The sequence below is a fragment of the Limulus polyphemus genome, unplaced genomic scaffold (genome assembly GCF_000517525.1).
Source record: "Limulus polyphemus unplaced genomic scaffold, Limulus_polyphemus-2.1.2 Scaffold4, whole genome shotgun sequence".
Taxonomy (NCBI): Eukaryota; Metazoa; Arthropoda; class Merostomata; order Xiphosura; family Limulidae; genus Limulus; species Limulus polyphemus.
Genome location: NW_013665614.1, coordinates 747,461 through 764,341, shown reverse-complemented (window position 1 = coordinate 764,341; position 16,881 = coordinate 747,461). Strand labels below are relative to the sequence as shown.

General features: G+C 30.7%; 1 protein-coding gene across 1 annotated transcript in view; it reads left to right on the top strand.

Annotated features, from left to right (window-relative positions):
* LOC106470573 (plexin-B-like) overlaps nt 1-16,881 on the top strand; it is a 194,275-nt gene that overhangs the window by 167,008 nt on the left and 10,386 nt on the right. Inside the window, exons 15-26 of the mRNA XM_022402275.1 lie at nt 5,523-5,659; nt 7,378-7,554; nt 8,521-8,617; nt 8,870-9,148; nt 9,735-9,911; nt 10,854-11,097; nt 11,310-11,452; nt 12,600-12,730; nt 13,317-13,376; nt 13,711-13,785; nt 14,781-14,847; nt 15,331-15,477. Coding sequence (XP_022257983.1) covers nt 5,523-5,659; nt 7,378-7,554; nt 8,521-8,617; nt 8,870-9,148; nt 9,735-9,911; nt 10,854-11,097; nt 11,310-11,452; nt 12,600-12,730; nt 13,317-13,376; nt 13,711-13,785; nt 14,781-14,847; nt 15,331-15,477 — 1,734 coding nt within the window. The remainder of the gene's footprint in view (nt 1-5,522; nt 5,660-7,377; nt 7,555-8,520; nt 8,618-8,869; nt 9,149-9,734; nt 9,912-10,853; nt 11,098-11,309; nt 11,453-12,599; nt 12,731-13,316; nt 13,377-13,710; nt 13,786-14,780; nt 14,848-15,330; nt 15,478-16,881) is intronic.

Below are 16,881 nucleotides of genomic sequence, written 5' to 3'. Positions count from 1 at the left end.
CCGAAAGACCAGGACAACGCCACTTCACCCACAGTCTCATGGGCTGGTAGAACAGTACAACTGGACACTTGGACATGAATTGGCAAAGTTTTGTAATAGTCCTCAAGATGACTGGGATGTCTTACTCCCTCCACTGTTGATGGCCTATAGGACAGCAGAGCATGAAACCACTGGATACACTCCAGCAAAGTTGATGTTTGGTCAGGAACTTCAGTTGCCAGTGGATCTGTTAACAGGACGCCCACATTATGAAGAGTTGCCTGAGAATGTGTCAGAGTTTGTGAAAGTGTTATCGGAAAGGTTGGATGATATTCACCATCAAATGCGTTCAAACTTGAAAACGTCTGCTGATTCGATGAAGTTATCTTATGATAAGAGATCTACTGAAGTCAGCTTTGAACCAGGAGACAAGGTGTGGTTGTATAATCCCAGGAAGGCCAAAGGGAAGTCTTATAAGTTGTCTTCTCCATGGGAAGGCCCATATGACATAGTGGATCATCTCTTAGACGTAACTTTCCCGATAAAATTTGGTCGGCGAGGTAAGCCAAAAGTGGTGCATGCCAACAGGGTTTGGCGTTATCATGGTCCAGGACATTTCAGTTGGGACGAAGCGAACAAAGGAACAAATAACGCTGCTGAAGAAGTGTCACCTGAAAAAGCCACTGTCGAAGAAGAAACTATACTCAGTTTTGAGAATGGAAACGGTGAAGCTCTTGATGAAGTTACTACCACAGATGTCACTGTTATCGACGATAGGACATTTCCTGATGAAGCAGATGAACCCCACGTGAAGCAGAAGCCAACGAGACGGAAACCAGTACGGAAGAAGATACGTCCCGTAAAATTAAGAGATTTTGTTGAATTGTAATTTTGTGTTTGTAATTCTGTACATTTAATTAAGTTATTGTTAATTGTTATTGGTTTAATGTAAGTGGCTATTGTTCGGGACAAACAATACTAAGGAAGGGGCAGTGTTACAACAGCGGGGGTCACGTGACGCTAGTAACACGTCATATTCTCGAACGTTTATGTCCCTTCCTGAAGTCTCGAGCGGTTACTAAATATGCGGTATTCTTGTATATATAAGCCGCCAACAAGTGACGGCAAAAATGTAGTTGAATTGCAGACAGAGATACAGACGACAATTGAGCCAAGTGCGTGAATCGTTCATTCGTTGTGACATACAGCGTTTGTTTAAGTTATAGCGTGACCGTGGAAATTAAGTGTATTGCAAAGTTGTATTCAGGAAGAATAAACCAGTTCTATTTAAGAAAGGACTTGTATCGCTAAAGTTTCTTCGGAAAGTATTTTTTACGGAAAATTAACAAATGACTAGAGACGTAACATTTACAACCCATATCAACATCCAATTATTAAAAGTACTTAAAGGCTTATTTTGCCAATTTCTTTTTTTTATTGTAATATCACTGTGATACATTAAAAAGTATTTTTGAATAATGATTAACTGGTAGAAACAACTGTATCAAACAGTTCAAAAACACTATAAAGTTTTAAATTTTATGTTTCTTACCAAGAATTTTGGTTGTCAGCTAAACTTTTTGTGGTTGCTTTTTGTAGAAAGGGTTTTTTCTAATCTCATGTAACAAATATTTGTAAATATAATACTATAATCCAATTAATCAATATAGGTTTTAAACCAAAATTGGTCTCTGAACACATACATAATGAATAACATCTTCATTATATTCAAGACTATTTCCTACTCAGAATTATATAGACTTGTTCAGTGTACAAAGTTCAGTGCTATTATTAGAGATGTAGTTGTATTTAACATTACACATCTATGCCACCAACTTACATCACCCACAATTTTCTGATTCCTAGACTGTGTGTTGCCACAAATCATGTTCTGTGACTTAAAAACCATTTGAATATACAAACTTTGTTGGATAGAGCAATAAGTGCCTTGTGAGAGCTAAGCTATGAGATTAATGAAACTAATAAGCAAACAGTGAGATGTGCAACTGTGATTAATGACAGTGATTAATTGTGATGGCATCATATGATAAATGAATGAGTCATTAAGGTTATTCTTGATTAGCTCATATACTAATCCTTTGAATATATGCCAGTTTTAGAGAAGATAATTAAAAGAAATCAATGAAGTTTTAATCAAAAACCATGTGACTTTATTTGGCTTAGTTTTCAAATGAGATATATTTTGAAGATTGAAAGTAGACATGGTCATTTCCAAGTAAAAAGAGTTTATTCTACATAGCAATAGCTCATTGTTCAAATTTGATTACTGATGTTTTTTAAGTTGTTTTGTAATGAACGAGAAACCAACTGCATTGGTACAGTGACACTCGCATGGTGGGGTTCAATTATTTAAAATGTGGTACACAGAGGTGTAGGATATAGTGAGGCATATTGTTGTAGAATAAATGCTAATATTTATAACATGATGATAATGACAGTTACAGAATATTATAGTGTGGTATGCAGACCCACAGGGAAATTGTCCTGGTACTGTAACACTTAAATATATTGATGAAATACATTGACACTAAGAAAACGATGGCAGGACACAATAAAACTTCAAATGATGGTACAGTGATGTTGTATTAGAAAACAATATAATATTTTATCACTTAGAAGATACTTTTATGGCACATTGACAGTTAGAATATGAAGATATATCATAGTCATAGTTAGGATATGGTGATATTACACTTGAAAAGTATTTAGTAGAATGGCAATCAAAATAGGGTAGTATGGTATGCTGACATTAAAATCTGGTATGGTACTGTGTTATACTCAGAATATGGTAAAAAGGCAAAATGATATTCATATTAGGGTGTCATTGCACAGTGATACCTGTTTATAGGGTGGTGCAGCACTGTCACAAATGTCATATGGTATACCGACATTAAATTATACAATACAGAATAAGATTTTATTGTAAAGTGACATTATAATATTCAAGTATGACAATGTCACTGAGAATAAATCATAATAGCATAATGAAACTAAAGTTTATATGGTTATATGACACAGTAACACACAATGACTTTAAAATATAGTAGTATGGCAGAATAATACTTTGTATGTGGTGATATGGCAAAGTGACATTCAAATAGGATGATTTGACATGGCGGCACTCAGAATAGTGTGGTAATTGCAATAGCATTTAAAATAGAATATAGTCAACAGTGGTTCTCGTAATGTTGTTGTAACACTATCATAATAGGAATATGGTAATATAGGGTACAGTAGCACTTTAATATGGGGTTAGTATACAATGACACTCAGAAAATGATAGTATGACACAGTGGTGCTCAAAAAAGGATGGTGTGATACAGTTCCATTGAATAGGGGTAGTGTGATGTAATTCCACTTAAATTAGAGTGTTATGGCACATTTATGCCCAGAATATGGCAGTATTACATAACATTACTCAGAATATAGTGGTATAACACAGCAACACTAAAATATAGCAGTATTGTACAGTAGCTCTCAAGATATAATGGGATGACAGAATGACATTAAGATAATAGTGGTATGGCATGTTGATACCCACAATATGGTAGTAATGCACAGTGGTGCTCAGAACATAGTGATAGTGCACAGTAATACCAGAACATTACAATAGTACATAGCAGTACTTTGGATATGATGATATTACTCAGTGACATGAAAAATATGATAGTATAACACAATGTCATGGAGAATATTATGGTAAAACACAGTGACAGTATATTTTGTGGTATGGCACAGTAGCACTTAAATATTATTGTATAGCAGAATGGTATTGAAATATGGTGGTATGGCAGAATGATTCAGAATATGGTGGCACTTTGAATATGATTATATTGCACAATTATATTAAACATGTAACTATATTAAATAGCACCATTGAGAATATGAGGTATGGTACAGTGACATTAAAAAATGTGTCAGTATGGCAGAATGAAACTCATAATATGGTAGTATGGCAGTTACAGTTAGAATATGGTGGTATGGCATGTTGTCACTGAAAATAGAGTAGTAATGTGCAGTGACATAGTGTATAGTAGCTCAGAATATGACCATAAACACAGTGTCACCAAGAATATGGTGATATATTGCATAGTAACACTCGGAGTATAATGGTATTGCACAATGACATTAAAGGTGTCATAGTGTGACAGAATAGCACTGCAAGTTGGATTGTATGGCAGAATGGTAATCGGAATTGGATAGTATGGCAGAATGGTACTCAGAATTGGTTAGTATGGCAGGGTGGTACTTGGAATTGGATAGTATGGCAGAGTGGTACTCGGAATTGGATAGTATGGCAGAGTGGTACTCGGAATTGGATAGTATGGCAGAGTGGTACTCGTAATTGGATAGTATGGCAGGATGGTACTCGGAATTGGATAGTATGGCAGGATGGTACTCGGAATTGGATAGTATGGCAGGATGGTACTCAGAATTGGATGCAGAGTATGTATGTATGTTATTGTAGAATTGCACTCAATATTGTATGGTATTGCAGAATTGCACTCAGAATATGCTTATAATGTGCTTATAATATTCTGGTATAGGGTACAGTGATACTCAGAATATGGTGACATGACACTCAGAATATTATAATATTGCTTAGTACCACTGAGGATATTATGGTGTGACTCAGTAGAGTTGCTCAAAATGTGGTATAGCATAGAATCACTCAGAATATGATGGTATTGCTCAGTGACATTAAAAGTATTATATATGGCATAGTCAGTGAGGATATAATGGCATGACACTGTCACTGAGAACATTATGGTATGACGCTGTTACTCAAAATAATGTTCATGGCAACTCTCAGAATATTATGGTACTGTGTATTGACATTAAAGATATTCTATATGGCACAGTTTCAGTGAGAATATAATGTCATGACACTGTGTCACTGAAAATATAATAGTAAGGCAAAATGACTCCAAAATATGGTTGTGTAGTACAATGACACCCAAAACAGGGTGGTAATGCACAGTGATACTCAGAATACAGTGGTATAGATTATAGTAACACCTAGAATGGGATGGTGATACAAACATACAGGTTACATCCATTATAATATGATAAAAATATATATTAAAGTATAAACATTGCTGTTAATGAAAATAACACTGAAGAAGGAATATATCTTAAAATCTTTAATTAACTATGTTTTAACTTTATTTTTACTGAATTGTGAGTATTTCCAAACTACCAGTTTTCTGAAATATTTCAATTAAGAAATGTATTTAAACATAAAATAGTTATGTATTATGAAGTTATAGGTGTTTTGAAGGCATGTATTTTTTATATTAATTACATTTTACAAAAATAAGTTATTAGGCAACTTTAATTCCTGCTGAGATGATAGAAACTAAGTAACAACTGCTGAAACAAACTTCTATTGGTGTGCCAAACGTGGCTGTTATTTTTTCTGAAGGTTGAAGAAATAAGTTTCTATAATTATGTACACATCAAATATCACTTACCTTATTTGCAAGTGAATATTATGTTTTTAATAATTGCCTTAATTAAAGGAGGTTACACTGGAGAATGTCTATCCAAAGCTTGGTCCACAGTCTGGTGGAACAAGGGTCTACCTCACTGGTAACAACCTTAACATTGGAAGTAAAGTGGACATTTTTCTTGATGATCTTCCTTGCCGAGTAGAAAGGTAAGTAGTTTTAAATTAATTGTGTTCTCATAAAACGTAAATCCTAAAAGAAAAGATCAGGTTATGTGGAAAAAAGCTGTTCTAAAGAGTAAACATATATGGTAAATTTTCACTTTATAAACATTCCTACTAGAAATATGAGCAATTTCTGATCTGTTTGATGTCACTAAAAACTGATGTTTGGTGTTCATAATAAGTTAAAAGTGAAAAGTTTCAAATGTATTAAGCAATAAAATTAACACCACCATTGTGCCACTGTTTTCCTCTATCACATATAATTATCATTAACTTTTGATCAAAGCAAACTTGTTACATATATCAGAACTCAGAATTAAGACAAATCAGTACTCTTTTCCAAATATGGTAATCTCCACCTCGCTTCCAAAAGTGTCTTAATATTAGCTTTCAACCATGAGTATTTCCCTCAATTACAATTTAGCTCAACTCGTATCTGATTTTCTGCCAAAATATTTAGCAGAGACATGGAAAAACTACTTGACACTTAAGTAATGTAAGCACTTAATGATATAGCACTTTTTCATTCAGCTATATGTATTGCTTACACTGTACTCGAGAGTAATTGTATCAGTGAGAGGATTTCTCTTAAGATTTTGTTTGTTTTTCTATCAAACTTTGAAAGATTGTGAAAATCGAATTATACAATTATGATCTTTACAGCTTATGAAATGTTAGTATTTAAAATTGTACATTTGATATTTTGAATTTCTTAATATTTGCACAATCTAAATTCCTATTTTTTACCCTGTGTCTGATATAACCATGAGGTGTTTTATATTTCAAGTTTGTTCAGTAGGTAACTTTCAATAATAACCTCTCTATAAATGTAAAAAGTTTATGCTTTAAATGAAATTTTCTGCCAACTACAGTGAAGCTTCTATAAACATTTTATTTGCACCACCCTTATATTTTCTTTGAACTAACTAGAAGATAGTGAAGATTGTAAATAAATCTGGAAATGTCATAAATGGTTGAGCCAGGTTATAGATAAGCTAAAGTTACACTCTTGTATAGCACTATAAATATTGAAATTTGAAATTAATTATTCTGTTCTTACCAATAAATAAATTTTTCTATTCATCAAGTATAAAAAATGTTGCATTGTATACAAATTAACTTTTGTTTGATTTCCGACAAGAAATTAGTAAATATTATTTAATAGCAAATTTCTTTTCCAAATAAATTTCAGGTTGAAAACAAATAAACTCGGTAAAATAAACATTTATTTGTGTTTTTTTTTAATGTAGCTTAATGAGACATGAGGTACTTTCCATAACTATGATTGATTGGAATGTTTTTATTACTGGTATGATGTGTTTAGATTTTGTTAAAGTTTTCTTTTCAAAATATTTTTGTTGGTGAGAACTATAAATGGATAGAAAAAGGATAATTATAATCACATTTTTATTTAGAAATGAACATTTCATTGATTTTAAGTTTAACAGAAAAGTTAAGAAAAATGTTATTAACAGACAGAGTGCATAATTTATCAGTATAATGCAATTACTATAAGTTTTTACTTCTATTTATTGATTTACTTTGGAAATCATAGTGATCGTGCAACCTAATTTTAGAGTTAACTTAATATGTATTATTAAAATGAGTAATATTTTACATAATTCTAATTAAAGTTTTTATTTTCCTATGTTTAAGAGATATTCATAAGTACTTTCTTAAATATTTACTGCTTTGCATTTCAGACCACTTGCCAGTAGTAGCCAATTGAGCTGTCGTACTACTCGTGCTCCTGTGCCATCTTACCATATTAAACAGTTATTGCTAAGGATTGATAATACCAACTTAACCCTCAAAGATGCATTTCTGTACACACAAGACCCTACTATCCTGCGTATTGAGCCATTATTAAGTTACTTCAGGTGAGTCTATAAACCTAATTAGAAATTCAGTTATAGATCTCTTATCCTAAGTAGTTAAGTATTTTAATATTTTAGCTAAATATTTAGTCTTTGCCTTAGCAAGTAGTAAATACATGGATTAAAAACTTATAATGAGTGTATTAATGTTTTCACTCATTAACATTAGCATGCAGCTAAATCATATGATGTATAGTAAATGTGTAAGGAAGGTGAAATTGAAAACTTGTAGACAATCTTGTATGCATGTTTTACAAAAATAAAGTTGCTAAATACATAGCATGTATTCCATTAATATAGTTTGTCTGTATCATGAAATGTTTGTTTTTTATGTAATCAAATTTGGTTCAAGTGTATAGTGCTTGGTTGGCCAAGAAGTAGCAAAATAATATTATTTTGATACCTTCAAAGTTTATCTCTTTAAATATTTCATCCTGAATTTTTTTTGTGTGCAGTTAATGAATGGTCTTATTTGATATATACAGCTACTGTTATTCATAAGATATTAAACAGTAGCAAACAGTTTGCCTAGTTTGGTGTATATGTTTCATTGTGAATGGTATTGATGAAAACAATTTTATTGTGGCTTGTTCAGTTGCCATCTTTCATTACATGCTAATCAGAACATTTTCAATGTGGCTTGTTCAATTTTGATATTTCATTTTGTACAGGTAATAATTTCATTGTGGCTAGATCTCTTTCTGTCTCTCATTCCTTATTTACCAGAACTATTTGCTTGTAGCTAATTTAGTTTCCTTCTTTTTTCACTTATCTACCTGTACTGTATCATTGTGAATAGCTCAGCTTTCATCATAAAATATTCTACAATGAGAAATGTTTCATTAATTATAGATTTAGTGGTAAGTGTTTATTCATTTACTTAGCTGGTGAATTTTATTTCATGATTATAAGGTTCTTGCTCTGGGGTTGCTTTTATATGAATATATTTGCCTGTTTCTTATGTTCTAGTGGTGGCCGTGTTGTTAAAGTATTTGGGACCAACCTAACTTCTATTCAGCAGCCACGAATGGTGGTTTTCAGCCAGACAAGAGTAGTGAATGAAACTGTAAGTATGTTATTTTTAGTAGTGCAAGTTGCCACTTTCATCTGTATTTAGAAATATACAAGTAATTTTTAACATAACAGTATTAGTTCTTTTATTGAGACATTTTGTGTTAAGCAACTGAAAGTGGTGAAGTCATTACAATTTTTAGAAAATGTACAAATTGTGTGATATTTAATTTTGCCTAAGTGTCATCTGAGTTTTAATTTTCCTGCAAATGCTTGATACTTTCAATATCTTGATTTCCTTATTTAGCTCTGCACAGTTATTAACACCACCATGATGATGTGTCCATCACCTGCTGTACATTCAGAAGTTTACAAAAGAAGTAAACCTTGGATTCATCAGCGTCATACTGTTAAGCACATAATACTGAGAATTGGGTTTGTAATGGATGATGTTCAGTCAGTTAGGGAGCTAAAACACTATTATCCATTGCTTGAGGCTCATCTGCAATATGTGACTGATCCACAATATTATCAGTTTGGAAATGAAGGGATCAAGTTATACAAGGGAGAAAGCCTTGTAATAGAGGTGATTAGAACATTATTGGTTTCATCATGAATACTAAAAATTTACTTTTAATTATATTCCTACATGCAAGGGAATTTTGGTTTCTTAATGTTTATTTGAGCTCATTCTTGTGGATTCTACATAGTAAAAATATGTTTTTCCTCACAGTTGTATCCTTGTCCGTATAAACAGGAGGATTAGAATCATTATCTTTTTAATACTCCTTAGTGCTATAGTTTGTAGCATTGGCATGTATCAAAATTAGATGTGACTATTTGAAAGAACAAAGCTAATAGGCAATTAAATTCATTTTAAAAAAATTACCTTTTTTTCAGCTTGATTATATTTTCTGTGTGTTGTTGTTTCTTACATGCACACACACTCATACATTTACAACTTACAGATATGCAGTTTGTGAGGATTTCTTTCACTGAATTTTCTCTGTAGATCTATAGCTGAAAAAGAGAGAAAAATTATCTGTAAATGCTAGAGCAATAACATTTTCTTAATTTTCTTTGAAATTACATTAATACTGAAATAAGTTATTGGATATTTACCTAGTAAAAACAATGTTCATGTTTAATCATTTTCAACACAAATTTTACAGGGAGAAAACCTGCAGCTTGCAAGCACAGAGTCTGAAATAAATGTAACCATTGGCACACGTCCCTGTAACTTGACATCTTTGAGCATGTCACAGTTAGTATGCTTACCACCAGAGGTCCAACCACCTGGTATGGATGAGCTAGGTAGAACAACTGAAAATAACTTACCACTGGTTGTAGTAAGTTCTAGTTATTCACATTAGTTCTGTGTTTTCTTGTACTTCATTGAAAGTTAAAGGTTTTGATTTCAGAAATGAAGTATACTTTTAGAGTTGCAGATCTTTGGTCTGCATATAAATCAATAAGAAAAGTTTGGTTTGAAACACTACTGAAATATAATCTAAGATTTATTAACTTAAGGAGCTGTAAAATAACTTTGCCTTTCATGATGATATCAAAATTGCTTATTTAATCTTGTTATATGATTTGCAATAACAAATTATTTGGCATCAGTTACTGGATCTTTTCATATATTTTGTTTAAAGAAAGAATTGAAAGTGGTAGCTTCTATATCCCACATAGCACCAACAATATTAGGTAACATTTTGTGTAATGATAGTTGTAATTTCTTTACAGTTCTTTTTATGTCTAAAACACTAAGTTAGTAGCAAAACTAAAAATAGTGACAAAGTTATTATTTTTGATGCAGGGAAAGGAAAATTAGGCATTTTAAAATTCTGTTTCAGTTATTCAAAGACTGTGTGAATATATTAAGATGTTGTAATATTTTTTTAAAGATTCTATAAAAAAAAACGAAAAATATTTTTCACTTTTATTTTTAAGAACTCAGTTGAGATTGATAAATGTTATGAAAAATATTAAAAATTTCTTGGGAAATTAGTGAATACTAAAAATACATGATGGTGCAAAAGTGATATGATTGTTTCATTTATAACATAGAGTAATTTCTAACTGTTTCTCTGAAACAACAATAATTGAGTTTTTATTGAATTTCATAATATTTTTTTAGTACCAGCTGTATAATTTGTACAGTACCTTTAGTCCTACCCTGTATACAACACTTTAGTTTTAAGTTGTTCTCCTGTCTGTAATATTTCAACTAATATTTTAGTTTTCTAATTTTGTGAAAATAAAGATATTAATATTTAATTTGCTTACAGGTAAGGGTTGGGAAAAACCTTCGCTATGAAGTTGGTTACCTCCGCTATGAGGTCACTAAGATTTATGAATTTCTACCAGAAGCTATTGGAGGTATTGCAGCAGGTGGAGCTCTTTTGATGTTGATCACTCTTATAATTCTGGTTGTTTTACGATACAAGAGCTTTCAAGCAGAACGAGAATACAAGCGAATTCAGCTTCAGATGGACACATTAGAGAATAGTGTACGATCTGAATGTAAACAAGGTAAGAAAATGCTTAAATGGACTAAAAAGAAGTAAAGTAATATATTATAAGAATATAAGACAGGTAAGAGATACTAATTGCAGATAGTAAAACAATGTTTTACAAAAATGTAAATCAGTTGACCATCATGGCCAAATTAATCCTTCAATGTTATAAGAGATTTATACAGTGTGATCTTTACCTCACAACAACCACTTTTGTTTGTCTTGTAGCATTTGCTGAACTTCAAACTGACATGACTGATCTAAACAAGGATATTCAGACGACAGGTGTTCCAACCTTAGACCATCAAACTTTTGTAATAAGGGTGTTCTTCCCAGGGATGACGGAAAACCCTTTGTTCAAAGAATTTAAAGTAGGAAAATATATATTTTACAGCTTTTAATAACCAAGTCTTTTGAAAGAAAAATATACAATGAAATGTTATAATCAATTGTTAGTGAATTTACTATGTGAAGATTGAGTTTTAATGATTGTATGTGTTTTAAGGTATAATTAAAAGTAGTGCTCCATCACTGTAAACATATCACACAACTCAGTCATAAATTTTGCATTACAGGCTGTCCATTTTGGCCTTTCAAACCTAAAAAAAAGGAATCTTACATAGAACACTAGTTTTCTTACACCTTATTGAACTGCACTTTAGACCATATTGAGTTTTATGTAGGATTGCCACTTACTATATTTCAGCAATTTTTCTGGATTTCTGCCAGATTAATAAGTAAAATGACAGTATGATCCAACTTGAATTTCACTTAATTATTAAATAGCTATGAAATTGTTTTAAATGAAGAATATTTCCTCTCTACTTTATGTATCCTGTTGCTTCTACACTTGATGAGAGTACTAGCACATGCATAACAATAACTAAATTATTTTTTCAATGTAAAACAAAAGATAGGTTTCAAATAATTTTTCTAATTAAAGCACGTTTAATGATAATTTTGTAATTTTTTACATATTTATGTTGAAGTAATGAGGATTATCAATGTGCAAAATGCATTTTAGTTTTGATGATATCTGTGTGCAAAATTCATGTTAGTTTTGATGAATTAATAACAGTGCTGAGCCCACTGGAGTACATACCATTTAGTTATTAATAGCTATGTACTTAGCATTCTATTGTGAAGATTTATTTAACATAAACACAAGGTTGACTTAATGTCAGAATTCGGATGAAATGCAGATAGTAATTGGTACAGCAAACTTATCTGAATAATAAAGTTAAATTTTAATTAATTGAGAATGATTGACTGTTTCCATACAATGTTTATTAATTGCTGTGTCAAAGTGCTAAGGTGTAATTAATTTTTGGTTGAAATTGCTCACAGACAAAAGTTGTACTTATAATTATTACTTTACCTTCAGTAATGTTAAGCAGAACCATTATCCCTTAACTGCAATAACTAAACTTCATGTAAGTAATCATTGCTGGGCACCATATTTACTGGCATGTTATTACAAACTGCCACATTGCAAATTCTGGATTTTGTATACTTCAGCAGCTGAATGGACCTAGGACAACCTATCATTTGGCAATGGCCCAGTTTGAGCAACTTCTTTACTGCAAACAATTCTTATTAATCTTTATTGAGACACTGGAAAACCAACGAACATTCACCATCAGAGACAAGTATGTATGGAATTGAGCTTTTATGTTTAGAAAATTAAATTTTTACAAGTTTACAGTTTCTTAGGATTCCTTTTTGAGTGTTACTTCTTAAGAGTTCTTTGCTGAAATGAAATGAAAATGTAATACTGTACTTAAGTTCTAAGTGCATGCATCTTTATTAAACAATCAAGATGTGATAAAAAATTATGAAATATATATCAGTAATGTTTACAGTAGTAATAAATGAGCCAGTATGTGATTTATTTTTTGTGTTTTATATGCTTATTGTCTTTCACTGATATTAAATGTTGTATATGCAATTATCATGGCCAATGAATCTTCAAAGAATTATGAAGTAAAGTAAACAAAAATTTAGTTGTGGTAAAAATGTTTGTAAAAGATTTTCCTGTATGGTATTTTATAACTGTTTGAACTTGTAAGAAATTTCAATTTCTAAAAAACATGAATAGGTGTAGTTTATTTTTTTGATTAAATAAGGTATAAATTGTAAAAGTGGTTCAAAAGAAAAAGAAAAAATGAGTTTGATAAATATTGAACCTAGAATTTTGTCTTTTTGAAATGGTTTTATGGTTTTTTCTTCCAACAGAGTGAATGTAGCATCACTTGTAATGATTATTTTACTTGAGAAATTAGACTATGCCACTGAGTAAGTACTACTAAATGTGCTTAATTATTTTAGTTATAATTATTGTACTTTCAATGCTAAAAAAATGTAATATATATAATGTGTGTGTTTATAAGATTTTGCATTTCATTTAGCTTCTTAAAAACCAACTTGTAATGTTCAGGTAAATACTAAAGCTTTTAGTAAGTGATAAGTAAAACTTGTCAGCATGTAGCAAAGTGAAATTTATATTTTTGTTTAAATCCACATGTCATTTGATAACTTATCTATTAATAACTCTTTCCAAAATTTCTCATTTCTTTTTAACCTTGAAAGAACTCCATACATTAATAGGTTGTTTTGATATGTGGTTTAGAATTCTTCAAGAGCTCCTGCTGAAGTTAATAAATAAATATGTAGAAACAAGACATCCACAATTGATGCTCAGAAGGTAAGATGTTTATATTTGTATTAATAAATTATTTCATATCTTCATAATCCAATGGAATGTCACAATGCTTGACAGTGTTTTTATTAAATTTGAACATAATTCATTTATTTTATGCTTCCATATAAGCATTGTACAGAGGTTTTACTAATGATCAATTTAATATTCACTTTGGTTATATTTCTAAGAATATCTATATTATTATATTTAAACACACTGGCTCATTAATTTCAAATAGCAAAAAGCTCTGTGTTGTAATGCCATTTTGCTATAGTTGTTCTGTATGGTGTAGTCTCAGTTTCTGAACTTTTGAATTGCTATATGAGATGTGTATATCTGCAGACATTTTTCATGTGAAGTAAAATTCTATATTTTTAAATCCTTTCTTTACTAAAATTTCTCTGTAGCAATTTAGATCTAATTAATAATGAGTTAGTTAGATTCAGCCTTTTACTAATTATGTTCCCGTTAAATTTTATTAGAATTATTTAAAAACTAATGTTAATAATGTCTGAATTAGCTTTCTGTGCTTCATTAAGTGTAGTTGAACAATATTTCCACTAAACATCTGTTACCCATTAATTAACAGCTTCCCTGCTTACATTGTCTTAAAAAGAAATCTTAGAAGGACTGTATAAATGACAATTTAAAATAATTTTTCTAAAGAATGGCTAAATGATGGAAAAATAAATAAACCAATTCTTAATCTATATGAATGCTAATGTGTTTGAAGTTTCCGTATGCATTATTTATTTGTTATATAAATCTGTTGTTTTCTTAAGGAAACTAAAGAACTAGTTTTCAGAAGAGAATAATTATTCTTTTGAGCTATTTTTAGGCTTAAAAGCTTTTTGATTTTCATTTTTGACTTCCCTTGCAATAAGCTTGTATTAAAGTTGTAGAAATATTATTGTAAAAGATAAATACTTTGTTATGCCTAATTAATATGCTTATCTAACCAACTAACAAATTTTTTTCAATCTTTATCTGTTATATAGAACTGAGTCAGTTGTAGAAAAGTTATTAACGAACTGGATGGCTGTTTGCATGTACAATTACATCAAAGTAAGATACTATTTTTAGATGTATTCTATTCGGTGTTTAATTCAAATAGGATTAGAAAGTAATAATAACTAGAGAAAATACTTTTCTTTTTTATTTACACCAGCACAATTAACTAAGATTAAGATTTAAAAAGAGAGAATTACTTGGCATTTGATCAGAATAGTTTCAAGTGTGTCTGTTTTAATGAAGCTTCTATATAAGAAAAAAAAGGTATTTTAATTCTTGCTAAAATTACATACAATGTGAAGTTAAATTCATTACTTATCCGTTCTTGTGTTCAAATGCTCTGCAGACTCTAGATTCATTACAATTGATACTGATAATTCTGAACCCATTATAATGAGAGTTTGATTTTTAGTCTTTCAAGGATTACACAATAATTTTTGTTTGTGTTGATAAAAATGAAAGACAGATGTTTTGTCATACTGTAATACAAAATGTGTGCATCTTCAGAACTGTTTTTATTATTATTTTTAAATCTAGGACTCTGCAGGTAGTGCATTCTTTCTCCTGTTCAATGCTGTTAAACATCAAGTTGAAAAGGGGCCAGTTGATTTTATTACCCATGATGCTCGATACTCGCTCTCTGAAGAAAGGCTTCTTCGTGAACAGACTGACTTCAGCATTGTTGTAAGTCCTTTAGTTAATTATTTTATAGCAACCAACATAATTGCTGTATATAGTGCATTCATATTTATTCTATTTAAGAAATATCTATCAGTTAAATCTGTTTTTATCATCAAAACATTTAAACATCATGCATAATGAGAATGAAGTGAGAAATTGGATATGTTATTCTACCTTGGAAAAAGTGTAATATTTCTCCACTACAAATCATTCTCATATGTCTAATAATTATCAAGTGTATCTATGTATGATTCTATGTTTTATATTTACTTGAATTTTAAACTTCTCTCACTATTTTTGATAAAATGATTTTAAATTTCCATTAACTCTTTACTCCCACAGAATATAAATTTTTTTTTGAAAGAGCCATGAGGGGATTAAAAAAAGAGAGGAGTTAAGGTTTGACTTAATTGATCTTCTTGAAAATTATTGTTAGTATGCAGGATTGACTACATATATTAAATAAAACTGTGATTCAAAACAAGATTTACAATATTGTTTGCATACTTGTTTTCCAAGAATTTGCATGGATAATTTACTATTTAGTTTCACTAAGAATGGTAACTCGTACTTTTCTTTACTAATACTATATAGATCTTGCAGTATTGTTTACTAATGTATATGTAATTTTGAAATAAATTTCTGCTATTTAAGATTGGTAAAGAGGGACAATTCAATTACTGAATAAACTATTCTAGGACCATCACCTTATTAAAGCAAGTTTTAACATGACTGAAAGTCATCAGAGAAATGGTATAGTCTGACACATTTCTTTAAAGAATTCTATACATACCTAACTTGTTTCAGAATGAGATAAGATAATAATTATTTGAGATCAATTTATACTGTGTATTTCAGCCAGTGATAAATGGTAGTGGTGGGTTAAGATTGAATTATCAGCAAACAAAATAACCTGCATAGAAACAGTGAGGTTCTTAAAGTGTAGATATCTTAAACTGATAAACAAATAAAAGTTGATAAAGATACAAAGATATTGTTACGTCTCCGTTTGTTAATTGATTTTTCCGTAACTTCGTTCCGACGAAATTTTAACGACACAAGTCTTTACTTAATAAAACTGGTTTATTCTTTCCGAATATAACTTTACCAATGCACTCAACTTCAACAATCGCGCTAAACAAACTATAATAAGGAACGAACGTTAACTACAACAATACGTCTCTCTCTGACTGCAGTTCAATTACTCACTGTCTCCACACACATTACATTACCGCGTCACGTTGTCCCCTCTTATATATACCAGCCTACCCTACATCTAGTAAGAAGTAGAACATTAACTACAACAATACGTCTCTCTCTGACTGCAGTTCAATTACTCACTGTCTCCACACACATGTTACATTCCCCTCTTTTACATACCCGCCTACACTATATCTAGTAAGAACT